At 45.1% G+C, this 27,395-nt stretch overlaps 1 protein-coding gene across 2 annotated transcripts in view; it reads right to left on the bottom strand.

The window, feature by feature from the left end:
• Positions 1 to 27,153, bottom strand: part of SBSPON (somatomedin B and thrombospondin type 1 domain containing) — a 139,696-nt gene extending 112,543 nt beyond the window's left edge. Inside the window, exon 1 of one of the 2 annotated variants that reach the window (XM_085605432.1) lies at positions 25,202 to 27,153. In XM_085605432.1, coding sequence (XP_085461558.1) covers positions 25,202 to 25,439 — 238 coding nt within the window. In that variant the 5' untranslated portion in view covers positions 25,440 to 27,153. The remainder of the gene's footprint in view (positions 1 to 25,201) is intronic. The other variant, XM_085605431.1, reaches the window with a different exon arrangement.
• Between the last annotated feature and the right edge of the window lie 242 nt (positions 27,154 to 27,395).

Here is a 27,395-nt window from a genome sequence, read left to right as displayed (position 1 = left end):
TGCATTAATGGCTGATGAACAGACAGGAAGTAAATGTATGGAAAAGAAAAAACACTTAATGACGACAAGTGAAAGGAACTCTGAAGATGATTATTTAGAAGAAATATTAATGAAAAGTCCTCCACCTTATCAGGAAGGGCCAAGCAGAATTACCCCAAGCGCTCCATTCTTAGAAACACCTCTGGTGCCTCAAGTAGTACATGAGAAAACAATGGAAAGAGTACTGCAAGAAAAGGGAAGAGAGGCAATAAATAAAAATAGAGAAGAATTAATACAAAAGATAACCCAGTTAAGCCCACATCCTGAAGCTCTAACTATACCTGTGACTATAGGCCCTGTAGTCCCGTTGTACGGAGATAAATCAAACTGTCCTAAAACTCCTGTCATGACCACACCAATCATTGAACCTAGAAAAGAAAAAATAATATTCGACGACCAAGCCAGTGATTGCGAGTCTGTAATTTAATTAATGGACTTGCCAGTAAGAGGGCAAATAAATGACACACCCAGAAGAGTCACACCAGGTTGTTGAAGAGAAGTGAGACTTGAGACATCCACCGAAACAAAGAGTGCCACACTAATAACACCAGAAGAATTAGACAGATGGACAAAAGACATAGAAAATCCTGATCCACCACCAAAAATACTAGATGTTTTTACACTAAGAGTAGAATTGGAAGAGATGATAGCAGGAAATGTAGGGCTGGAAAGGGTGAATACCTTCAATGAGGAAGAATTGCTATTCATTTGCAGAAGTATAACTCGAAATACAAAAATATTTCATGAAAAATTAATTAATCTGGCCTTAGTAATGGGAATCGATGTGGGATGATCCAAGGTTCTGCAAAAACCTTATAGAGCAGAATTTTCTGATAAAGACTTAGAAAATATGAATGTGTCTGGGAGAAAGTTGCAAGTTAAGGAATTAATGACAATATTGCAAAAATGGGGAGACCTAGACAGGTGGAAGGCAAGGTGGACAAAGAGAAAGGAAGAAGCACAGACCACTCGAGTAACATCAGAGTATTTAATAGAAGAAACAGAAAAAGCAGAAGGGTTGTACCCAATGAGATAGGTTCCAGGGGGATGTTATGTACATGTCCCGTGGACAAGACAGGATATTTTGTCATTTACAAATGATTTCCCAAAGCTGAGGGAGAAGCCTGTGGAATGGTATAGACAAGTTGAAAGGTTTGTGAAGGTTTCGAAAGTTCTGTTGAAAGATTTGATTGGGTTGTTTGACATAGTGGTACCGGCTGACTTGTGGGCTGAGTGTAAAATTACGGTTGATTGGCCAATTGAGGAATACACGAGAGACAAGAAAACTGGAGCCCCGTCTGAAGAAGTAATGAGAAAATATAACCGAGTCATAACTTTCTTGAAAGGGAAAATTCCCCCAAAGGAGACAGATTGGGTATAAAAAGATAGAACAACTCAAGAAAAAGATGAATCGGTCCATGCGTACTATGAGCACCTTCTACAGGTGTTCAAACAGTATAGTGGGGTGGAAAGCATTGGGAAAAAAGATATTACTCATTTTGTGTATCGATTTCTGAAATGATTAAGCAACATAATTTGTGTTGGCAAGCAAAGCCCATAGATGAGATTTTAAAATATGCAAAGTACTGTGGAGATGAAATTGACAATAGACGAAAACTTTTGGATGAGAAAGTGATGTGGGCTCAAGTTAATTTGCAGAACAACAAGAACTCCAGTAACCTAACATGGTAGGGAAATCAGGAAAAGGGCAAGGAAATGGCGAGAATAATGGGGAAAACCAAAAGGGCGACTAAGCAGAGAAGAGGCAAAGAAGAAATTCCTTTGTCATAGGTGCGGAAAATTGGGGCATTGGAAAAACGAGCGTAAGAATACACAAAATATTATTAGCCCAAATCAAAATTTAAATCCACAGACGCAGAATGAGGTGATAATGAGTCAACCACAACAGGTTGTAAACCTGCAGAATCAATTGCCATCTGCCCCTATGCCAAAATTTGTGAGTCAAGCCTACTACAGTACGGACACCGGATTTCAAGAAGGAAGTCGTAAGAAAAATTACCTAACATCACAGTTTCTTTTGCAGGACCCCTATTTCGAGGACCAAGATCAATGACGGTGCCTGAGAGGGGGGGATGAGGATTGCGTACTTGGCGCATCCTTACCGGTAAATCAGTCAGGTCCGTATATCGACAGAAAGGTAGAGGGAAATGACATTACCTTTTCGTTGGACACTGACGCTACCCGTTCTACTGTAAGAACAGCAGACATTCCAAACCTACCCCTCTCGGGAGAAGCGATCCAAGTAGTAGGCATTTCTAATAAGCAAATTAGGACCCCTATTACAAAGCCAATGGAAGTATGCATTGGAAACTTCAGAGAAATGCACAAATTTGTAGTGTGCGACTCCAGTCCCGTGAATTTATTAGGAAGGGATTTATCGTGCAAAATGAATTGCGCACCATATTCTGCACACATCCGGTGTTGCCATTCAAACCCCAGATGAAGACGGAATATATAAAATCATGCTAGCTAAGCAAGGAGCAGAAGTAAATGAATTGTATTCAATAATAACCCAGGATGACTTGCCAGAAGAAGTAAAATTGACAGTGAATCCAGAAGTGTGGAATTTTACTGGAAAGAAGTAGGATTAATGACAGATGTAGACCCTGTAAAAGTGACCGTAAAGGAAGGTGCGGTTTTTCCAAACACCCGACAATACAAAATGAGTCCTGAAGTCAAAGCCGGTGTTGCAGCGGAAATTAACAGACTGGTAGAACAAGGCATATTAAAAGAGATTTTGAGTAGTCCCTGTAACTCACCTATAATTGGCATTAAGAAACCAAACGGTAAATATAGGGTAGCTCAAGATTTACGATAGATTAATAAAATTGTTGTGCCTTGTTGTCCGGTGGTGCCCAACCCTGCGGTGATCCTGTACCAAATACCATGGAATGCAAGGTGGTTCACCGTGATTGATTTATGCCATGCCTTTTTCTCTATCCCATTGCATCCAGATAGCCAGTTTTTATTCTCTTTCAAATTTGAGGATCGTGTATACGTTTGGAATCGTGTCCCTCAAGGGTACCCAGAAAGTCCAACGATTTTTAACCAGATTTTGAAAAAATGTCTTGAGACTTTAGTAATGCCTAAGGACTTTGTCCTCGTACAGTATATTGATGATCTTTTGTTTGCTTCAAAAATAAAAAGTGACTGTGTGACAGATTCCATAGCCTTGCTGAACCATTTAGCAAAAGGTGGACATAAAGTGTCCCCCGAGAAGCTACAGTTTTGCAGAAAAGAAGTGAAATATCTGGGACACCAGATAGAACGAGGAGAAAGGAGAGTGACCTCAGAGAGAATAAAAATAATAAAACAAATGAAGTTGCCGCAAACCCTGAAGGAAATAAGAATGTTCCTAGGGGTAGTTGGGTATTGCAGACAGTGGATTATGGGGTTCTCCATGCTGGTGAAACCTTTGATACAAATGACAAAGAAACGAGCAAAAGAACAGATAAAATGGAATGATGAAAGCATGAAATCTTTCTGAAATTACGAAGTTGTTTATGCGAAGCTCCTGCTTTAGGTATGCCCGACTATTCAAAAGATTTTGCTTTATTTTGTTGTGAGAGAGATGATTGTGCCCTCTCAGTTCTAACTCAAATTCATGGCCTGATGCGACGCCCAGTGGCATATTTTTCTGCTACCTTAGATCCTGTAGCCTCCGCTTTGCCAGGATGCCTAAAAACTGAGACAGCAACATGCGTAAGTCTGGGGCAGAGTGAGACAATTGTAATGGGACACCCTGTAAAGGTATATGTCCCCCATGCAGTTGTTATTCTTTTACTGAAAAAGCATTCCCCTCACGGGGAGACGTCCCCTTGGCGCACTGCTTGAATGTCCAGAAAGACTGGACTTCTCAAATCTATAAATGATACCAAAAAGTTCATACATGCGCAAAAATAAGGTTCAAAGCCACAAGGTAGTCGAATTCTTCAGGATTTATTCAATCATCCTGGACTTCTTCGATTTCAAATGTGCATTCCATATTCTGAAGCGTAATATGAAAGGTACAAATCATATGCATGTTTCAAAGAACCCAATGCATTTCGGGCTAATCGAGCTCTTCATCAGGGGTAGGTTCTATTCTGGAAATGAGAAAAATGTTATTCTTTTTACACAAACTCGTCCCCAGTACCTTACCCCAAGCAGATTGACAAAATATGAAAGGATCATTTTAGGAGCAGAAAATGTGACCAATGTTCGATGTACTGTACTTAACCCAGCTACTCTATTACCAGATCCATCCAATGAAGAAGTAAAAGATGACCCCGAACATGAATGTCTTGATGTAACAGAACTTAGTAGAAAACCACGTCCAGATATACAAGATGAGCCATTAGAAGATGCTGAGCATTAATTCTTTGTAGATGGTTAATGCATGCGTCATGAAGAGGGAGGATTAAGTGCTGCTTATGCTGTGTGTACATTGGCTGAAATTGTCGAAGCATCCTATTTACCAGGAGTCAGGTCTGCACAAATAGCCAAATTGATTGCTTTAATTAAAGCCTGCAAAAAGGTAAGAAATTGGAGAGTTAACATTTACACTGACAGTATGGTTATGGGGTTGTGCATGACTTTGGCCAGCTCTGGATGCAGAGAGACTTTCTGACTTCTTCAGGGTCTCCCATGTAAAATGGAAAATTTGTCAAAGAATTGCTTGAAGCAATACAGTTACCAAAAGAAGTGGCAGTGGTCAAGTGTGCCGCACACCAGTCAGGAAATAACCGTGTGACTGCAGGCAATCGGTACGCTGACCAGGTCGCCCAACATTGTGCCAGATACGAAATGGCAGTAAACAGAAAAATTGAAAATTGTCAAAACAGCTGCCAACTTATACTATTGCCAGGGATAGAAACATGGAAGGAAGTGAAAGATCTACAAAATGAAGCAGAAACAAAAGAGAAAGAGGAGTGGGTGAAAATTGGTTGTACACAAAGGACTGAAGATGGTGTGTGGGTCTACTTAGACGATAGACCTGTGTTGCCAGACAGCATGCTTGCACCTATAGCTAGAATGTATTATGGAGACACTTACATAGGCAGAGATGCAATGATTAGACTTTTCAGGCAGGATTGGTTTAACCCGAGGTTTAGAAATGTTGCTGAAAGACTTTGCCAAAGATGTCTGACATGTCAGCAAATGAATCCAGGCAAGAGAACAGTAGTCTACATGGGGAAAATTGGAAAGGCTGAAGGACCATTCATAAGACTTCAAATCGATTTCATACAGTTACCTGCCTGTCAAGGATTAAAATGTGTACTTGTCATCGTTTGTTTATTTTCAAAGTGGGTGGAGGCATACCCCACTAAAAGAAATGACAGTTTAACAGTAGCCATACTCCTATTGAGAGAACTCATTCCTTGGCTCGGTTTTCCAGTAACTATTGAATCGGACAGAGGGTCTCATTTTAATAATGAAATAATTCGATTAATTTGTGAAGCATTCAAAATTGAACAGAAGCTACACTGCGCATACCTCCCAGAGGCATCTGGAGTGGTAGAACAATTGAATGGCACAATTAAGTCAAGGTTGGGGATGGTGTGTGCATCAACTCCACTGGACTGGCCTGATGTCCTACCTCTTGTTCTGATGGGACTCAGAAGTATTCCAGACAAAAATACTGGATTGAGTCCCCATGAAATCATCATGGGAAGAGCAATGAGGCAGGCATGCATACCAGGACACACGTTGTTGAATATAACTGATGATTTGGTACTGGAGTATTGCAAAAAAATTGGCTGACCAAGTGCGTTCTATCTCTCACCAGGTTGGAGAGGACTCAGACGTGAGGCAGCCGATTCAAGCGCATGATCTGAATACTGGTGACTGGGTTGTAGTGAAGAATCACACACAAGAGACTTGCCTAGCACCAAGGTGGGAGAAACCACATCAGGTTATATTAGTCACAACAACAGCTGTAAAATGTGCAGGCTTGCCAAATTGGATTCATACAAGCCACACTAAAAGAGTACCAGCACCTGACAAGGAGTAACCTCAACTGACTCAGGCCTTTGAGGGGGCTGAAGGTTGCACAGCTGAAGGATCTCAAGTAATAGGTCCTGAAGTAGCTGACGAAGAACAACCGAGCACAAGTCAGGATGATTGGATACCTGTAGTGGACATACCTGAGATAATTGTAAGAACCAGAAGCCAAACTAGACAAAATAGTCAGGAAAAGAATGAGGACCAGATAGGCAGAGAGGAAAGTGCTAGAGAAACAGAAAATAAGTTAGATTATAAACCTGAGCAGGACCAGGTAGGGAAGGTACCAACTATCCAAACAAAATAAATCACAATTACAGAACCAGAGACTGGGGAAGAACAGGAAGAATATAAAGAGAGTCAACTGATAAAAGACAACAAAGATTTAAAGGAAATTGAGCAAGAGCCAATCAGGGAAGTTACAGACATTCAGGCAGACACAGAGAAAGCGGCATTAAAAATTGAGCCTGAACCAGGTCAGACTAGAGAAGGAGAAAACATTCAGGAAGGAAGTAGTGAACTAGTAAGCCCTGCACAAGATCAGACAAAGAAAAAATCTGAGGACAGAAATGATCACTCTGTGCCACAAATCAACGAAAACAAAAGAACATCTGAAGGAGGTACAAGTACAGTGCAAGCTAAATGAATCAGAAAAGCTGATAATAGGCCAGGTGTTATCAAAAGATTGAAATATCACTTCAAAACCATACCCGAAAACCCAGAGCAGGTAGATGAAGTATCCAGTTGGTCTGGGCAAGCAGCTGTACGTTCAAAACGAAGAAGCCCCAGAGCGAAATTTGTAAATAACAAATTCAAAGGCCCTGAATGGACATATGTAATTCTCGAAGATTTTGAGAATTTAGAAATAATTGAAGAAGAAATTGAAAATTTTGATGCAGAGCAAATTGAAGAAGACGTGAGACCACCTTGAAACAAATTCCCCTCTTGTAACCCTGTTCCAAATAATTGAATCATTCGAATAAAGAAGAGAGATCTTCTTTTCTCCCCTTTCAGAATGGCTGACAATAGAGCTGCTGGAAAACCGAATTGTTTTAAGAAATGTTGCAGAGTGTGTATATGTAGTATATTTCTAATACTCATAATATGGTTAATATTAGCAGTGGCCATACCTTATTTAATGGTCAAAAGTGTACAGAATAACACTAACACACATGAAAAGGTAGCTAGTATCAAAGGAGATAGAGTAGAATTAGAAGCACCAGATGAGTCAGGTTTACATCACGCTGTGAATAAAAATGGCACTGATTTAAATGTTTTCACAACCTTATTAGTACAATATGTAGAAACTATGGAAGTTAGTGTCTGCATGAAATTACCTGCATCTGTAGCAGAGGGAATGACCTACCATCATTTACCATTGACCTATGGTATATCCTGTAGTGTTTTAGCAAGTTTGTTTTATAAAACTGGAAAATCGCAGTATTATTATTCTAACATAGATGTGATTTTTTCTGAGGTTCCTATGCGAAAAAGCATGAACCCTGTTCTTAGTACGAGAGATTCAGAATTTATGGGTGGATATTTCTTAACCATGAAAGCAATAGATATAGCTGAAGCACATAATAACAATTTAACCTGTAAATTGCATGAAGAAGAGAAAATATCTTTGAATTTAGTGGAAAAAAGAAGACAGGATTTCCAACAAAGAGCCTCTGAACCTAAACCTCAGATACCAAAATAGGCTGAGGAAGAAGAGCATTTTGCAAGTAGCAAACCTCATGCTGCCAAGTCTTTAGATTTTGTAAAGAAAAGGAAAATCTGTCTCCATAGGTTAAAAACAGAATATAACAATGTGTTTATCGGTTCCAGTGAATGTGAGCACAATTTCTTAATAATCGGGGGATGGGGACTAAAAGGAGGAACTGATCCAGTATTTCCTAGAGTTTATTATGTGTGTGGCAATAAAGTCTACTTTAGGCTGCCAGACCATTGGTATGGGAGTTGCTATTGTAGGTGACATTTTTGGTGCATTGATACCTTCAGTGGGAGTTCCTCTGAATTCTCAGAAAATTTGTCAGTTGTCTGCAGTAGTTGATCGGTTATCTACTGACACTGCTGGAAGATTTCTGCTTATCAACACTGAATTAGTTGCGGTCAGGTCTATGGTTATGCAAAATCGACTTGCCCTTGACATATTATTGGCAAAAGAGGGTGGAGTCTGTAAATTATTGAAAAGGCAACATTGTTGCATGTATATTCCAGATAAAAGTGTTGAAATTGGAAAAACATATTAAAAATATTACAAAATTGGAAGAAGAATTGCAACCACTGGAAGTTGAAAGTGTATGGAATAAATTTGCAAATAGTTTTTCCAACATAGGTAGTTGGTTTTCTAATTTAGGAATAGGTATTCTAGGTCACATAATACTACCCATAATGGGAATAACCCTATTAGTCTTAGCCATAATGTGTTGGCACAAGTGTTGTAAAGGAAGAAAGAAATATGAAGTGAATGAAAGGGGTAAGAAAAGAAAACTTGAAAAAATACAGCTAGAAGAATTAAAAGGAGACTTTTATAAAAGAATGAGAGGATTACAATGCAAAAAGGAAAAGAAAAGAAATGAAAGGGTCGAGGAAGAAATTGAGATGTGCAAAAGTTGGCATCTGTTTAGTAGAAACATTTTTGATGGCAATAAATGCCATCAGAGAGGGGATTGATGGAGCAAGGATTCGTGAAAGAAACTTGCTTGGATTCAATCCTCTCAAAGAACATATAATAATGTAACCAATTTGTTTTGTGAATACTAAAACCGCAATACACCACAAGCACTTTTATCTAGGGGAAGCTTTTCTATGTGCATTACTGACCCGTAACATGAATGTTCTAAAATGGCCGATAAAACGCAGGATTTCTTTTGTGCATGCGTCTACTGCATCTACGTAGTATGACTCTGTCGCTTTTTGGTGGGAAACTTTTGCAGCTGAGCAATGGCACTAAAAATAGCCGCTTCAAACTCACATGCTAATGCACCTGCTACTGCTAAACTAAAACTCATAAGGTTTATTAAACACTAATGCAAAAGATTTAAGTAAGTAAATGGGGATAGAGTAGACATAAGTGGTATACAGTGAAATTATTTGTTTCTGTGTTCCAACGTGTCTTATTCTGACTTTAATATTAGTTCCTATTTGGGCCTCGGAGGGTGACTGGAATCCCTACCTCATATAAACTGCGCGCATGCGCATAAAGATTGCCCGGAAACAATGATGGCTCCCGTGTCACTCAGCCAAGGACACCTTGAATGAAGAAGCCTGAGAAGCTCAACTGATGACCCCAGCGAGAGCAACAATGTTGAATAAAATGTTTAATTTACTGAGTAATGTGAAATGCGTGTAAAAATAAAGGTATGGGAAAAGAAAATTAAGGGGCGGGCATATAAACAATGGCTCATAGAGAAAAAACTTACATTTTAAGTGGAGTGATGAACTCACCTCCTCTTCGTGACCAATCAGAATAAGTGAAAACATAAGAATTGATACATGAGGGGGTGGTACACGAATCAAGAACAGTATAATTGAGGCAAGATAGCTAGAGACCTTGTCCGACTTGTCAGATCTGTCATTCCGACTCGTCATTGACCCAACGCTTATGCTACTCCAGTTCTTTTCCGAGACGCTGTCTCAGACCCTGCTGCTGCCAGAAACTGTCCGAGAGTTTGAGATACTGATCGATAAATCTATTCATCTAGAGGGATTGCGGAAAAGGGACACCCGAGGAGAGTAGTGCCAGAGAGGGGTGCAACACTGGCGTAGTACTTTAGAAGAAGAAGAAGTTACCCTCCCAGATCTGAATCTGCCTAATCTCCTATCTGTATCCTGTCCTGGAGATTCTATCTGGTCCCCCAATTTACGGAGTTGGGTTCATCTTTGACCATAGGTAAATATAATCAGCAAAATCTGCCTTTTATGCCTGCTTTTCCTTTTTCCTCCTTTTCCACGTACCGTCTTCATTGATCATTTAGTAACTCTGCTATGATTGACTTTTACTTTGCCTCTTGAAATGAAGGGGGTTACTTTAATTGAATTTTAACACACAAATTTAATTTAGATAAAGGTTTTTTAAAACTTCCAGAGTCTTTGGTTATTTAAAGTAAAGAGGTAAATGTCATACTAACTTAAACTAACTCAGCAACTTGATTCATTGAGGAAGGAAACTATATTTATCGAGTTGGTAAGACTTGGTAAAGGTAACAAAGTTACAAGTAATTTTACACGAAACTGATGCCAGCGGGGTTTTACTAGCTTACTGTATGAATGTGGAATGGGATCAGGTGAGTATTAGGTGTATGTGTGACCAGAGCTGGTGACCCGCGCTCCATCAGTTTTGCTTGGAGTAGGTAGTATATTCAAATGTTGTATATGTAAAATGGTGTTTGTAAAAAATGCATTTGAATTCACGCTTCACGACTATTTTATCCACATTGTTTCGAGTCCTGTGGTGCACATACCCCCTTTTGTTCAGGGTTCTCCGAGGTTCCGAGTGAAAGATGTCCCACCACAAATAATGAAATAATGCTTGAGTCTCAGCTGCTTACAAGACGGTTAGGAATGGAGTTTTTGCTTTATTTGTTACTGGTTACAAATTTTGCTTTCACAGGTGTCTTTTTGTGAGAAGGTGTAGATTGGGCTGCATTCATCCCATTTGTTTTTCTCTAGATATCTTACCTCTGCCACTGCTTGTCTCTTTAGGTAACCCATACGCTTTTTGTGAGTGAGTGCATACCCCGTGTGCATTTTTCTAGTGAGTGACAGAATACTGAAGACCCCTTGTACTTCGCCTACTTTACATAGTTTTTGCAGTATGTCGGGAAAAAATAACCAGGTTGCACACTGCTAGTCTAAATAGACACCTACTAATAGCCTTAGCTAGCAGATCCATGACACAAACAGAGCTATAAATCTATACATATTAATCCGCTGAGCTCTTTTACTGACAAAGATCTTATTTGAGAAAGGCGATTTTTAGGGCTCCTTATTTGACCCAGATCTTGTGTAACAGATCTGGTGCGGGAACGGCCATCCCAGAGCTCTTTAAAAACTCATGAAGAAACCCCCACATATTGTTATATAACACATGGCCCCACACTCATGTAATATGCCACCTAGATGCTCTTTCTTAGTTGACGCTTATACTAGCTGCCCTTAGATGTTAGGTATGTTTCTGCTCTGAAAAGCACCCAGCCACTCATTTGAGGGAAGATGTTTTCTTTATACAGCCCTGGTCCTAGCTGTAGGTCTCTTTTGAATGGCCATGAAGCTGACAATTTGAAGGTGGCTCTAAAGGCTGAAAGGAGGCCTTGAGGAGCTGAGGGTGTTAGGATGAGCTCTAAGGTGCAAAGTTTGACCATGAGTTAAAGTAACTATGAGCTTAAAAGTTCAGATTCTATTGTGTAAAGGTGGGAGGTGCCAGAGGGATTTGGGATGTATTTGAACCTGTTTAAGATGTACACTGACTTGTAGTGGCAGGGGCTAGAAGTCCTGTGCTGTGTTTAACTTCTGTATAGAGCAGTCTTTTTACGAAGGCCTGCTGCCGTCTTTAGATACGAGCTTTTTGGCTGCTCAAATGGTTACTGAGTTAGGGAAAACGTGCGTTTCATTTAGTAGCATTGGTTTTATACAATCACACTACTGCGGAAGGAGGGATTTTTAACATAATGTATCGAGCATCGAAGGCTAGCATTGGCTAATGTCAGGTCGTAGGAAGTGGCGTGTCATGCGCATGCACCGGCTCAGGGCTGCAGCACGTGCTGTAGTCAAGCACCGCTCTGTATTCCCAGGAGTATTACAGCCCCGCCGCCTCACTGTAGCCATAATCCGTGCCTTGGAACAAGCAAGTACATCCCCGGTGTTGGTCACATGAGCTCCGGCTCCCAAAAGACTGGAAGCAGGAAAGCGAGTTCGGGACGTCGTCGACAACCAACATATTCCCAGCTTTGTTGGATGCATGTCTGGTAATCAACAGCCACAGTCATGGGTACTTAACAACAATGCAGTTAATTGTCTAACACAGTAATGGTGGCGTGCACCGTGTTCCTTCCTCCGAGGACGGTGTGATCCGAGTCCCACAGTGAAATGCTTCAGAGCAGAGCTGAAAACGCCTTCGTCATTTCCTCGAATTCTTTTCGTCGGAGTCGACCAGCCAAGGGGAATGTATACTTGAACCAAAATTCAGTGTTCGCTCGTGTTAATAATGGCAGTTTCGCAGGCTTAATGGCCGGGAAAACACTTTTGATTGGCAACACTCCCCCAACTGATTGGTACTAGTCTACCCAACCTCCCACCGCAGGGGACGTACAGGAGGTGGGAGAGGCGACGCGCTAACAGGAATATCAGAGCCGAGCCAAGGGTCGTCTATGGCGCCAAGAGCCTGTGCACGCGCCGGGCCTTGAAAATATTGGACATGTAAATCTCGCACCAAGCATCATGTTAGAATATGATGTCTTGAAAATTCAAAAAAGTGTTTTTCTTCAACACAATGAAGCGTCATACCTGGTACATCAGATTATATCTCTGCAGTGAGAAATATTTAGTAAAAATGGTCGTTTTAAACATGCACTGAAAAACATACCTGCTCCCACCCTAATGACAATACTGATAGGGAAGCCCGTTGTTATGTGTACTCTATATATGGTCCAGATTCTTATCACAGATGGTGCAACATTATAGGCAATTAAATCAAACATAAAAGAGTTTTTCTTCAATGCACATTCTGAACTCATGTATTTGGACGTGTTCTCATATATAACAATGAATAACAAGGACCTTAAGTGAAATATTTTATTTGCCTAGGATCAAACACTTTGGTCAAGCAGAGAAGCCGGAATAGATCTCTGTTTTTTCCAGCTTCACACGGTACGATTCAGCCACTACATGGGTATCTTTTTCTCACATCAAAGTTTAATGCAGTGTCATTAATTCGTTTAGGATGGGGTTAGAGTGTGGTTGACAAAAGTTGGAATCCACATTTTATTTTTGGCAGTTTTGCATCAGGCAAACATTGCCCAAAGACATAAGAGCACTTTACATCAAACACAGACTATCGGCACAAGAAGATTTGAAGGGGTTTACAGGATGCTGAGGCAAGGCCAGGACGCAAACCTGGTTTCCCATGTTGCATGATGATCAGCTGTAGCCACTAGGCCACATCACCTCCAGTGAAAGATCTGCTGGTTTTGGGTTCCAGGTACACAGAGACCTTGAGAATAACTCGTGCCATTGGACTGGAGCCTGGATAAAGCTTGAAATGGCTTCCCACCTCTAGCAAATACTCGATCATCTGGTAAGCACTAGCACCACTTCATAGAATGTGTTAGAAATGGGGGGCACTAGTTGGCAGAGCTGTGCACCTTGTCCAAGTAGGGACCCTTCCTTCTAGTCAGGTTAAGGGACTTACACACTTTATGTAACCCCTGCTCACCCCCTTGATAGCTTGGCACGAGCAGACAGGCTTATCACAAAGGCAATGTTTAAAGAATTTGCACCCAGACACACAGTAACGCAGCGAAAACACTACAAAGGGACACTACACCAGTTTAGAGAAATCAAGGGGATTATTTACAAGCCCCTTGTGCCACTGGTGCGCCACATTTAATTTGGGAAAAAGTGACTTACCCACGGTGCAAGGGGCTTGTAAATAGCCCCCAAAGTATTTTTATCTAAACCAAACAAGACCAAAATGACAAAAATCCAACATACACAATTCAAAATATGACTTTTAAAAGGTTTCAAGCAATTCTGTCCATAGAAATCTATGGATGCCTGATTTTACACAATGTTCCTTTAGGTGTGTAAACATTCACAAGGCCAAACAGCCGCAGAGAAACGAAGCGTCGAAAACACAGCGATGCGCTAGTTCCTGAGTCCTTGGGGAGGCGAAGCAACAGTTCTGCTGCCTGCAGGAGAAGTGATGCATCGAATCTGGACTGTAGGGGGATGTGATGCGTCGATTCCAAGACGGTTCTGGTCTGCGGGTGATGCTTCACAAAATTTGCCGCACAGGTGAATCCTGGAGGTGCTGCAGGTCGATGCGGCAGTGGGAAACAGGTGCTGACTTGTGCTGTCCCGCGATGCGTTGATACTTTCAGCAGCACAACAGGGCCTCCATTGGAGTCAGTGCGGTGATCTTGGACTTCGGAGGTTGGTGTACTGAACTCGGCGTGCGGCAGATTTTTAGCCGCTGACAAGCACTGCATCGATTCGTTGACCACATGGCAGCTTTGCGTGGAAATCCTTCCTGCACGGCGGTGAGGCTTCAGAAAAAACAGGCACTGAAAGAGTCGATTTTCTTGGTTTCTTCAGCTTTTTCAGCTCCCAGCAACAGGTAGAACCTCGAGAGCACCAGAACTGGAATAGGAACCTCCTGGCAGGTCAGAACTCCCAGAAGTGGAGTTAAAGGAAGCTGGTGATGAAGTCTTTGTGTCCTGAGGCTTTAGAACAGGAGACAAGGCCATACAAGCCCTTGGAGATTCTTCACAAGCAGGTTCACAGAAAAGTTCCAGTCTTTGTCCTCTCCTTTACAGAAGCAGCAACTGTAGGCCAACCCAGCAAAGCAACACACAGCAAAGGGGAAGTATTCTTCTCACAGCTCTTTAGGTCTTCTTCCTTGGCAGAGGTTCCTCTTGATTCCAGAAGTAATGTAAAGTTCTGGGGTTTTAGGTCTAATATTTATATCCCATTTTCTCTGTGTTCTCTTTGTTGCAAAAGTCTCTGAGCTCAGTAAAAAACAGTTCTGTCCTCCCTGGTACAGCTTCTCTACAGAGGATGGAGACAGCATTGAGCAGAGCAGACAGAGCCTATCCAGGTGCTCGTGAAAACTCCTCCCGCCACTCTAAATGCAGAAATGTCTATTCAGCCTGGCTATGAGTCACCCAGGAGAGGAAGGACAAACCCCCTTGTTACTGTCAAAGGTGAATGCACATCCCCAGCTCCCGTCACTCCAAAACCAGATGGTGAATACACAAACAGGCAGAGGCACACAGGATGGTTGGCTATGCGAGAAAATGCTTACTTTTTAAAAGTGCAAAAAGAACAATTGATGGACAGGATACAGAACAATGTCATACATTCACCCCAGTACAGAGATCTGGGCCTAAATCCATTGTTTATTTGCTCACCATGCCATTCCAGTTTGAACCCAGCCATATTCAAATCAGTCTTGACCCTGTGCCTCATGGGAACAGTCCAGCCCAAAATGCGAAGCCAGGTCCTCCCTGGACTGGAAACAAGCATCCTAGGACCGGTTTTGGTCTTTCAGCCCTCATCAGCCAGGATAGCTTGACTCCAGTGGTATGGAGAGCACGGGACCCACATCTGGGCATAACCGTCCCTCTCAGGGTGACAAATGCAAAAAGAATAATTTATGGACAGAATGCAGAACAATGTCATACATTCACCCCAGTACAGAGATCTGGGCCTAAATCCATAGTTTTTTTGCTCACCATGCCATTCCAGTTTGATGCAAATCAGTCTTGACCCTGTGCCCAATGGGAACAGTCCAGGCCGAACTGCCAGACTAGGTCCTCCCAGGATTCAACTCAGATCTGTGACTGGGGGTGAGTGTCTGAAAAGTTTCAGCGCTCCGTCCATCATCTCCTGGTGTTTGCTACTTTCTAAAAGTGGCATTTTCAAACACACAAGTTAAAAACCACCTACACTAAAAGGTGTGTCATTGAATTCTGAATTCAAAGAGCTTAAACTCCAAATCTCTATCTTGTCCTAATGGAATGTTGCACTTGTAAGATGTTACAAGGCAGCTCCCAAGTTAATCTATTGGACAAACAGCCTCTCCATAGTGAAAAAACGAAGTACACAGTATTTTACTATCAGAACACGCACAACATACAAGCACATGTCCTACCTTTCACATACACTCCACCCTGCCCATGGGGGTACCTTGGGCCTACCTGGGGTGCCTTACATGTAAGAAAAGGTAAGGTTAGGGCCTGGCAATTGGGTGCACTTGCCCGGTCGACGTGGCAGTTGAAAACTGTGTGCGCAGACACTGCAGTGGCAGGTCTGAGACACACTTACAGGGCTACACGTGGTTGGCACAACCAGTACTGCAGGCCCACTAGTAGCATTTGATTTACAGGCACTGGGCACACACAGTGCACTTTACTAGGGACTTACCAGTAAATCAAATATGTCAATCATGGATAACCAATCAGAATCACAATTTACCCTGGTAGCACTTGCACTTTGGCACTGATCAGCAGTGGCAAAGTGCCTAGAGCACATAAACCAGCAAAAACAAAATCCAGTACACAGTCTAAAAATACAGGAGGTAGAGGCAGAACGATAGGGGAACCCACGCTAAGGATACCAGGTCTAACAGAATGTGCCTAGCCTGAGAATCAAAGCTCTGCAAACACTGCTTCACACCCTGAGGAACATTGCTGCTATTACTCATAAGCACTGCTCTACTGTCTGGGAGAATCTGCTCTACACCTGAGAGGCACTGCCCTGACACAAGAATACTGGCCTTGGCCTACATTAGAAATGATTCTCCTCCTGATGAACATTACTCCTTTCATGTGATGATCACTACTCCTAAAATATTACTGTGCTGCCTTCTGACAGAAATCACTTGACCACTTTAGGGGAGAAAAAACCAACATGGAACGGAAATTGCCTTATGTCCTGAGGTAAACTGAAGCACAATCTGAACGACAGTGCTCCACTGCATGAGGGCCATGCCCTACCTGACAAAAAACATCCCCCATCAAATTTACACTGCTCCCCTACCATACGTGCCAAACCCCCTTCAAATGAAGCACACAGCTCTTCCAAATTAGGTAAAACTGGGGAAGAGGGCCTTTGTCCTCGATCTGAGTGACTCTGCTCGCTGATCTAGGTGAACACTACACTAATTTCTTTTGCAATATTAGTGCACAGCATATATGTGTTATGTCATGAACAAACTAAACATCCCCATATAATATCCTCATTTTAAAATGCTAGAATACGATGACTGTTGTGGTACACTAAAATGAAACCGACAAGGGCCTACAGATCTGTACTGGACAGTATCTTAACAGAGGCCCACCAAGCTCCCACCCCTGGAGCGGTGGGAGCTTGGTGGGCCTCTGTTTAGATACTGTCCCCGGCAGACCCGGGGGTGGGTTTGCACTGGAGGCTGCCATTTTCTCTATGAGGATGCAGCTGCTCTCGAGGATGACATCCTCCCACCTGCTTCTGTTTGGTGGTACAGCTTAAGCACGCTAGGACTGACTAATCCTCGTTTTACCTTATACCTCCTCTCTGCTCACCTTGGTTGTATCTTGCCCTGCGAGCTCAGCCACTGGGGCGGCGCTTGCCAGGGATGGCGAGTGGTGAGCCATCAGTGATGGTTGGCAACTGACCCTACTCCTCCCTGGAGGTGCCCTGTTCCCCAGCCTGCTCTGACTGCACTCCAAGGGCTCTGTGGAGCTCTTGGGGTGGGGTCACTGCCCTCAGGGAGGCTCAAGACCATCAAGAGGGGATAGATATGCCAAACTTTGCTGCACCAGCCTGAGGGTGGGACAGGGACAAGGTACCCCGGAGCATTCCCACCTGACTTGGTTGTGCACCCCTGGTTTCTTCACCGAGGAGTCCTCAGCCCCTGGGGTACTTGCCTTGCACTCTTCGGCCCGCTACTAGTGCTAGGTGAGTCTTGATCGGTCATTGTCCACACGTCTTTGCACGTCTTTGCACTTGGTTCACACAGAGCAAAGAGCAAACCCTGGAGAGATTCGGGCTACTCATGCTACGTCACTATCAGACAATCTATTCGAACTCAGGTGACAGTAAGTGGGCCAAAACACTCCTCCTTCTTTGTCTTTTAACCACCAGAATTTTCTATAGGATTCACCAAGATTCTAAAAGCTAGCATTGTGCCAGCATTATCACCCTTATCGACTGCCATTTCCAGCACTTCATCATCGGACTGAGACAAGTTTGAAATCATTCTTAAAGCAATCCAAACATCTTGAATCTCTGTCGAATCAAAATTAGATACAATAGGGTGACCATCAACCTTCTGCGTGATGACCCTCGAAAACTGGCAAACCGTGTAACTTAATCAGAGAAAGCACTTTCAGACCTCCAACCTCACACTACCAATTACAGCAGCATCTGTGGAACCTAACTGCACGGGTTTGCCTTCTTGAGTACAGGGCTGAAGACGCGAAGGGTCACTCCTGCCATAGCAATATACGGATTGTGGGCCTCCTGGAGGGCATTGAAGGTAGCAAAATGGTGGACTATCTAGAAAAATGTCTTTAAGATGTGATACCTACCGAAGACAAAACACCATACTTCTCAATAGAAAGAGCCCATAGAGTGCCCACTTGTTGTCATCCGACTGGGGCACCTCCCTTCCCCTTGGCGGCCAAGATCCTCCACTACAAAAATAAGGACACAATCCTAAAAATGGCAAGACAATCAGACCCTATACTCAAAGATAACTACTGCATCCTAATTTTTCTGGACTAGTCGCTGGTGGTCCAGCAACCATGGACCTCCTTCCTCGGAATCCAATGTAAGCTGAAGGAGATGTGTGTCAGATATGCTGTTTTTTTGCCAGCAAAGTTTAAAATTGCTATGGATAAAAAGAAAACGGGCCTCAAACTGTGTTGAGAGCAGAGGCACTTCTACTTAGGCTGAGGGGGCCCAGAGGTGGACATCCTGACTACCTAGATGCTGCTGGGAATGGTGACAGACTGTTAAAGCTCCAATTTCCTCAATGATTTCTTCTCAAGATAGGTTCAGAATGGCAGATGATCGGCCCTCTGCACGGTGGTGACTTTCTGGGACCTCCGGGGGACCCTTCTGGCACTTCCTTTGATGACGCAGGTGATGGGAATACCTCCTTAGGCATCCTGGATGACTCAGGGCCCCTCCTAGGGTGATCCTTCTGTTGGTAGATTATATTATCTAACTCTTGCTCTTGCCACATTTCCTGCCCATGCCCCATCCCAGATCCCCATTAGATTTAATCCTGTGCGCTGCCCCTTTCAGGGATATTCTCCTCTATCCTGCTGAGGTTAAATTAATCAGCCCTCACTATCCCAACATTTTAATGACAATCTTATTGGCAGTTCTGGTGGACAGATTACCAAGCCAGATGGAGGTCATTCACCGGCCTATACTGATCCTAACCCTGGGACACCCATTTGGAGAACCCTGGGTCTCACTTGGTGCCTACCTTCATCCTTCTTAAATGGTTGGGGCCACCTGGAATAACCTCTTAAAGCAGCGAGTCTTAGCACCCTTGATGCTAGGGTCTCAACTCCACCCTCCCTGTGGACATTGTTATGGAAGGTTTTGGCAGCTGGTACATTGCCTTCTGCCTCTAGTATTCACACAATGTTTTGTTCAGCTCGAGTTCTTCCAGTTAAAGTTTTACGCGAGTTGGAGACCCTTACCCCTTCCTCTCTTGATCCTACTTGGTCACACTAGAACTCAAATGGGAGATGGCTCCTGATACCCGCAAGGAAAGGGCTAGTAATACACCTTTAAATATATGCCGAACACACAAACATTCCAAATAATCTCCCGGAATTTCATGGGGATGAACAGTCCATCCAAGCGCTATAAAACACATTCCTTTCTTAAGCGGAGATAGTACATAAAGCACTAAACAAAGAATCCCATATCAAACAGTCAGAAGGTGATAGACTTCAATTGTGATGGAGGGGTCAAATTCACACCACCAATTATTCTGCTTATGACAAGGGGACTCTCACCTGGAATAGAGCATATCCTCAATACTATCCAAAGATATAGATCCAATGAGAAGGTTTGTCCTCCTTGAAATTAAATTGGATGGTTCTGTGCTCATACTAGGCAGCATCTACGCCAATTCAGACCAGCCCAAATGTTTACAGTGACTCTATTTCTACCCAGCAAAGTGGGGGCATGTCCGGTGGGTAGTGGAAGGAAACTTCAACTGTGTTCTAGACACTTCATTAGACCTCTCACCCCCTTTCTCATTGATCCCACCACCTCCAAAGCACAGAGCCTGGTTTCATGGCTCCAACACTTGTCCTTACAGTATGCATGCTGCCATCATAACCTTATTATTTGTTTCAACTCATTTAATTCTCAAGCTCACAATCATTATGTCCATGTGGACAGAATTGTATGTTTAAGAACTCTCTGTTCCTTGGTTTCCTCCCCTTATTACCTCGCCATAGAGCTTTTGGACCATAATACCCTCTTGCTTGGTCTAGGCTGGGGTAGAACTCCCTCCCTATCCCTACCTGGTGTCTAAAATCCTGGGCCTTCGAGGTCTCGGCTTTCAGAAGAACCCTGGTGACCAAATTAGGGAATATTTTCAGCTTAATGCTGATAGTGCTTCCTCCCCGGCCACGTGATGGGAGGCCTTTAACGTTGTTATCAGAGGCACCTGTATCCACACCACCCTGGAGAATGGAACAATCTTATCATGAGAACTACTTACGGTGGGAAAAGAGTACATTGCGGTTGAGAGGCAAATAATCTCCAATCCAATTCAACACACCAGACATCGCTGAGGAAGAAGCCATCCTAGTAGAGTGACTGCAGTGCACAGACAACGCAGCATTTGTGACCAAACCTCACTCTGAAGGGTACAGGTCAGGTGGTCTCTTGGTGTGGCTGGTAAATAGAGAATCCAAACAACACCCAGTGAAAGTGCTTTGCCACTGCCACAGCTACTTGCGTTACTCAAAGCAAAACATGCATGAAATATTTGCTAACTTTTACAAGACCTTATACTACCCATCCTCTGAGATCCCAGGAGCCAGTATTCGGTCCTTTCTACAGTCCATTCCCCTCCCTGGGCTTCCCCAGTAGATCATGGCAAGATTGATGCAGCTATCATTACCCAGGATGTTAAAGAAGCGATCACCAAACTAGCATCTGGAAAGACCTCTGTGACCAGTTGCCTCTCTATGGACTTCTACAAAAAATGTGCTAGCACCCTGGCACCCAAACTGACAAAGCTGCATAAGACAGCGTTAGAATCCGGGCACTGCCTAACCTCCCTTTGCGAGGTGTCCCTGGTGTGACTACTAAAGCCTGGAAAAGACCCCACAGACCCATCATCTCACCACCTGATAGCAGTTCTAAACATGGATTACAAAATCATGAGTAAGACTTTCGCCCATCAAATCTAACAAGCTCTCTTCCACTTGATACATGACGAACAAAATGGGTACGCCCAGGTAGAAATGCTGCATTCAACATCTGGTGACTGTTCTGAATCATGGAGTTGAGGCTGGTCCATTGGCCCTATACTGCTGCCTTAATCCTAGATCTACAAAAGGCGTTCTATTCCCCTACCTGTTCCATGTCCTGTCCAGATTCGGCTACATATGCCATACCGTCAACCGGGTCTGGCTACTGTACACAGATCCCACAATTAGAGTCAGGTCCATGGGACAGACTTCCAGTAGGCAGGAGTACTAGACAGGGTAGCCCTCTCTCTCCACTCTTATTTGCATTAGCAATAGAGGCCCTAGTAACCCATGCATGTCTCCAGGGGAGAGAGTGGGAATTTCCTTACATGCAGTATCTCTTTATGCACACAACATGTTAGTTTACCTCAAAGACATATAAGACGTTGACCCTAGCATCGCTCATCTTAGACACCTGTGCATCTCTTTTGGGATTGCAAGTGAGCCAGAGTAAGGTATGCCTTTTCCCCTTGCCCCCTAATGTGACTCCTGCACAGTTAGACTGGTAAAGTGGGAGGATAACTCCATTCAATACCTAGGAATCTGGATATTCCATTCGGAGCAGGATCTCCTGGATGGCAACCTTACAGCTGCGGTGACCTCCCTTCACACTCCAGTCACATTCTGGTGATCCCTCCCTGTATCAATAACAGGTTTCATTGCAGTCTTGAAGTTAGTGATGCTTTCTCGCCTTTTGCACCACTACGCCAATCTCCTTTTAGTACTCCCTCTGAAATTCTTTAGGGACCACAACAAATTATTGGGCAGACTCATTTGGTAAAATAGACAAAGTCAGGTGGCCCTTTCCAACATGTAACTTCCTCCTGACAAAGGCAGCTTAGGATCCCCAATTTCTTAATATTAATATATAGAACCCCAACTTCAATGGCTGACTCAATGGATATCAGTGCTTTCCCTTAAGGAAATGATCTCCCTGAAATCCCACCCCCTTGGTCAAGCCTAAATCCTAGCTTAAATCCCAATGCTTGGTCCCTAGCACCCACCTTGAGGGGAATTACCTTTCCTAAACAGGGGTTTATTGGCTACTATGGGTTTACCTCCCTACAACTCTTGACATACCTTTCCTAGGTCTCCCCAGAAAACAATAGCATCTCACTAGACCTGAGTTGAGTTTCTGGGTTCAGGCTGGAATCTCCTCACTCTGTGATATTTTCCAAGATGACCATTTCCTACAATTTCCTACAATGAAAATGCAAATTGACCTTCACAAGGGTCAGTTCTTTATGTATGGTCTCCTGCGCCAAGTCCTCAGAGACTTAGGAATGGTGGCAGAGTCCGAACCAAACACTCATCAGCTTGTACACACCCTAGAAACAATGGGTATATATGCCGCAGACTTATATCTTGGCTGAACAAAGCCCACACTCAGATCTCCTTACAATCCTTGATAGAGAACTGGGAGGAAGAATTCGGCAAAGCCTTACATGACAAAGAGTGGAAGAAAGTACTGGAGTATCTCCATAAGATCTCTAGAAACACTCACCTAAAATGAATTCCATTTTACATATTACACGGGATTTACCTGTCTCCTAAGTGGCTACACAGAATTTTCCCTGAGGCTTTAGACACATGTGCCATATGCAAATTCCCAGCAGCAGACTTTAAACACGTGCTTTGGGATGGCCCTCGATTGGGTTCTTACCGGGCTGAGGGGTCTCAAAAGCTGACACCCATTACGAAGATATGGCGGGTGGACACTTGGAAGATAAGATCCTGGGATTATACAAATGCCCCAAGTAGTGCTTTAATGGCCTGGCCCTGGTCATTGCAAAACACACGATTACTATGAAAATGAAATTGAAAATCCCACAGCACCCTCTAGTGTAACCTGGAGACAGACATTGTGCACATGGGCTCGTGGTGAGGCAACTCCATAAGAGAGGAGGCTAGGGTCATACAGCGCTGGACCATCATCCAGGAGTGGGGTAGATTGCTCACCGAACTGATGGCACCTTCCTTTTCATTTATCTGGATGAGCCCTTCCATTTCTCATAATCCCCCTCCCATCTATGTTGATCCAGGTCCCCCCGCAACACCGGATCCACTGTCCAAGATATCCCTCCCATTCTGCCACTGGTCATATCCCCGGCTTCCTATTCAGGAGCCTAAAACTCTCACTCCCCTCAGAGTTACCAGATACTCTCTGCCCTCACCTCCTTCCTCCCAGTTAGCCACAACGTTTTCTAGTCTTATTCAATTTCATATGCCTGTACATACCTGAACTCCCTTTTGATGCATAACCTTACAGTTTCATGATTGCATGCACTATTGTGCCATGCCAGGGAGATGTGTTCTAGTAGCACTGGCAGACCTCAAATCTAATGCTAATTTTTGTTTTTTATGAAACGTTGTGTTTTATGTAGTGCCCTAAGTGGTATGGGTATGACCAGACGTAGGCCCCATGCTCACAGTGTCACTGGAACCAAGCTGTGCCCAGCCGATGAAGCCATAACTAGGGAAAAATCAGTCCTGGGTTGCTTGTGTTCCGGTTCAGGGAGGCTCTGGCCAGGCAGTTCGGGCTGGACTGTTCCCATGAGGAGCAGGGTCAAGAATCATTTGCATATGGCTCTGGACAAACTGAGGAGGTAAAAGGACTATGGGTTGGGTTGCTACCCCGAGCGAGTGCCAGTGGATAGATAAACTGCAAGCATCCCTCCCATCACCTTTTGTGCCTTACACACTGCACAGCATGGACAGCACTATTTAATTAGCGCCCAGGGAGGTTTCTGCAATTGCCTATGATTTGTTTTCAATTTGGCGTGACCCTGGACCCTGAATTTGGCAATAATGTATATCATCCTGCCTCACTATGGTGCCATTAACTTTTTATGGACACCATGTCAGGTTTACCGAGGGATGTGTCTGTACCTGTAGCCAGAACTTCTTCCTAACTCACAGGGGCGTAGCTTTCATTAACACAGCAGGTGCAGTGGCACCTGGGCCCAGAGGACTGGAGGGCTCACTAAATTATAATTATTGCTGTATTTTATAATTCTCATAGCACGTCACACACAGGTTACTTACTACTGCTCCCTCACAGTGTAAAAGTAAAACTCCCTCTTGTTGGTGCCTTCAAGGTCATGGTGTGTGATGAAGCCCGCGCCTGCATCTTCTGATTCACAGTGCCGCTGTGGTGAGAGAGTGTAGGGGGGCAGCTCCCAGGCGCGCAGGCTCGTTTGTAAGTCTTGTAAGTCTGAGCCGTTAGCATCACCCCAAGGAAAACGCACTCCGCTATAATAGCGGCTCTGGGAGGTCTGGATACCCATTTACTCTGCTGGCCGTGCACCCGCGGCAGCGCTCGCTCACAGTCACTACGGTTTTACTCTGGTGTGTTTATTTTTCCAGTGTTCTAAGCACCGTACTTGAAAATTAATCGCTTGTAAGAACGGCAGGTCAGGACAGAAACCCCAGAGTTATATGGTCCGAAGAAAAACCCGTCAGAGACGGACTGGAAATCTAAATCAGCCCTGGGCACATCTTGAAACCAGACCCAAGCTACAGGAGGCCACCCCCGGAATGGAACCGAGGTGGCATGGCTGTGCATGGCACCTCACCGGGCTCTGAAAGCAGAAAACTACTTCGGAAACGCCTGAGCGGTGAAATGGCCAGTCGACCTTGGACACGTGCAAAGCTGTTCGGTAGATGCCTTTAGGGGGATAAGTAAGATGAGATATTGAGGTCCGCCATCAAAGACCAGCCGCCAAAAGGCATTTCACCTGTGTAAAGGAACGTGATTTATATATATGGTGCGCATGCGTGAGTTCAGAGAGTGTAGCTATAGACGCCTGACCTCTGACACTTTGTGTGATCTGCAACAACGCACTCATCTTCTTCTGCCTGACCAGCCCGCCTGTGTTTTGGAAGGCCCAGAATGAGTTGCCAGCGCACCCTGTAAATGTGACAAAGCAGCGTCCACCTACCTATGCATGCCTGGGTGTAGTCGTAGCAGCAGTCCCTGGCCCGCGTGCACGCCTCGTCACAGAAGCAGGTGCCATAGACCCGGTCCAGCCTCCAGCCCTCGGTGGCACACAGGGGGTCTCTGCCGGGACAGCACCTGCCGGCCTCGGCGCACCCGGCTCCAGCCGAGCCCCAGAGCCTGGCGAGGGCGAGGAGAAGCAGCAGCGGGCGCAGACTCGGTGCCATGGGGGGTGAACGCATAAGGACCTGCGCAGAACGAGGGGCTCTCACGCCGCAGCTACTGTGCAGTCAAAGGGGTGCACACACTGCAACCACTGTGCAGTCTAATCACTCTCACACAGCCACCTGAGCGCCGCTTCTACCACTTTCACTATGCAGTCTCAGATGCTCCCCACGTCAGGCAGTCTGGGCACCGCCCACCATGCCTTCACTGTGCAGTGTAAGGGGCTCTCGCACCGCAAACAACACTGCGCAGTATGAGCACCGTTCACAGCACCTCCGCTGTGCGGTCTAAGGGGCTCCCACACCATGCAGTCTGAGCACCGCTCAATCCACAGAGCAACCCGTGCCCCGCTCACGTCACTGCCACTGTGCAATATGTGCACCGTTCACACAACGAACACTGTGCAACCCGTGCCCCGTTCACACCACTGCGCACTCTGTGCACCGTTCACACGACTACCTCAGTGCAATATATGCCCCGCTCACACAATTACCGCTGTGCAATCTGTGCCCTGCTCACACCCCTACACTGTCTATGCCCCACTCGCACCACTGTGCAATATGTGCCCCTCACACCACTACCGCAGTGCAATCTCAGAAGTTCTCACGATGCCTTCACTCAGGATTTTGCACTCCACATCCCATTCGCAGTCTGAGGGCTGCTCACACCACACCCACTGCCCACACCCACTGCCGAATTTCAGGAGTTGTGACAATACCTCCACCCTGCTGTGCAGCTCCAGGATTCCACGGGAAGCTCCAGCCACTACTCTTGTGCAATTCACTCGCTACAGGCCCCAGCGCCCACCAGAGCACTGTAGACTTTAGAGATAGCCGCCCCCGGTAAAGATAACTTTAATACCACTCGTACACCGTGCACTCACTCACTGATGCCCAATGCACCCCAGCTCTGCCCAATGCACCCCAGCTCTGCGCTGGCTTCAGGTCAGGGACAAGACAATATGCAGTCTCCGTGGGATTAACTCACCATAAACTATTCAGGAAAACACACTCTGCCCACTACGGGATCCCAGGAGCATTCCCAACCCGGACACTCCTTCCCAGCCTGGACACTCCTAGTGCGATCTCAGGGTACTCAGTCCAAGGGGTGTGAAGGCTCGGGCGCACGAGGGTCTCGACCACCGCGGATTCACACGTGTGTGATCTCTTGTGTTGTGTCAGAGCCACACGGTCTGGCCAAGGAGGAATTGGGGAGCACCCCCACACTAACCAGAGTAAAAACACCCCAGAACCTGCTCCCCTCCCTACCCCTGCGTCGGAAACCTGTGACCTGGCTCTGACAGAGGGCACCGTGAATATCTGAGCCTGCTCTGCCCTCCGGGTTCAGTCGCACGTCTCACTCATCCCGCGCTCCTCGGTGACCTTATTTCGGATTCCCTCAGGTCGGTCTGCGAGGCGCTCCTCACTTCCCGGGGCTGTGGATGCTGCTGAACTCGCGCAGGTGCTGTGGATGCAGAGGAGAGCGGGCGGAGGGTCCCTCCGGGGAGGGTCTGCGCTGCCCCGCTGTGGTGTGAGCCGCCCGTCCCCTGCCTCTTCCCCCTCTGCTGGGCTCGATGCCCGTGGTCCACGGTCCCTCCCCCGCTGGCTCCTGCTCTCATCAAGGGAAGGAATGCAGCACCTGGCACCCGGCCAGCCAGCCGGGGTATCTAGGGCCGAGCGAGGCGGCCGCTGCCAACCCGCGGCTGCTCTTGTCTGTGCCCTCTTCCCCTCTAGTCTCCCGGTGGCAGCGGAGACTGGCAGGGCTTCCAATGCTTCGCTCCTCTCCATCAGCAGCCGCCTTCGGCAGCCTCACATCTGAGGCCAGAGGCAGCCAGGCCGGCTACCGCTGCCAGCCCTGACTGGCACAGCTCGGCTGCCATCCCTTGGCATTGCTACGCACATCTTTACTCCCATAGTCTCTGGCTGTGCCTGGAGTCTTAAGCATGGGGAGCATTTTTAGAGTGTGATTTTTCC

The sequence above is a fragment of the Triturus cristatus genome, chromosome 5_1, assembly GCF_964204655.1.
Source record: "Triturus cristatus chromosome 5_1, aTriCri1.1, whole genome shotgun sequence".
NCBI classification, from domain to species: Eukaryota; Metazoa; Chordata; class Amphibia; order Caudata; family Salamandridae; genus Triturus; species Triturus cristatus.
The sequence above is the reverse complement of the archived record's forward strand: the minus strand, read 5'-3'. Positions and strand labels throughout refer to the sequence as shown.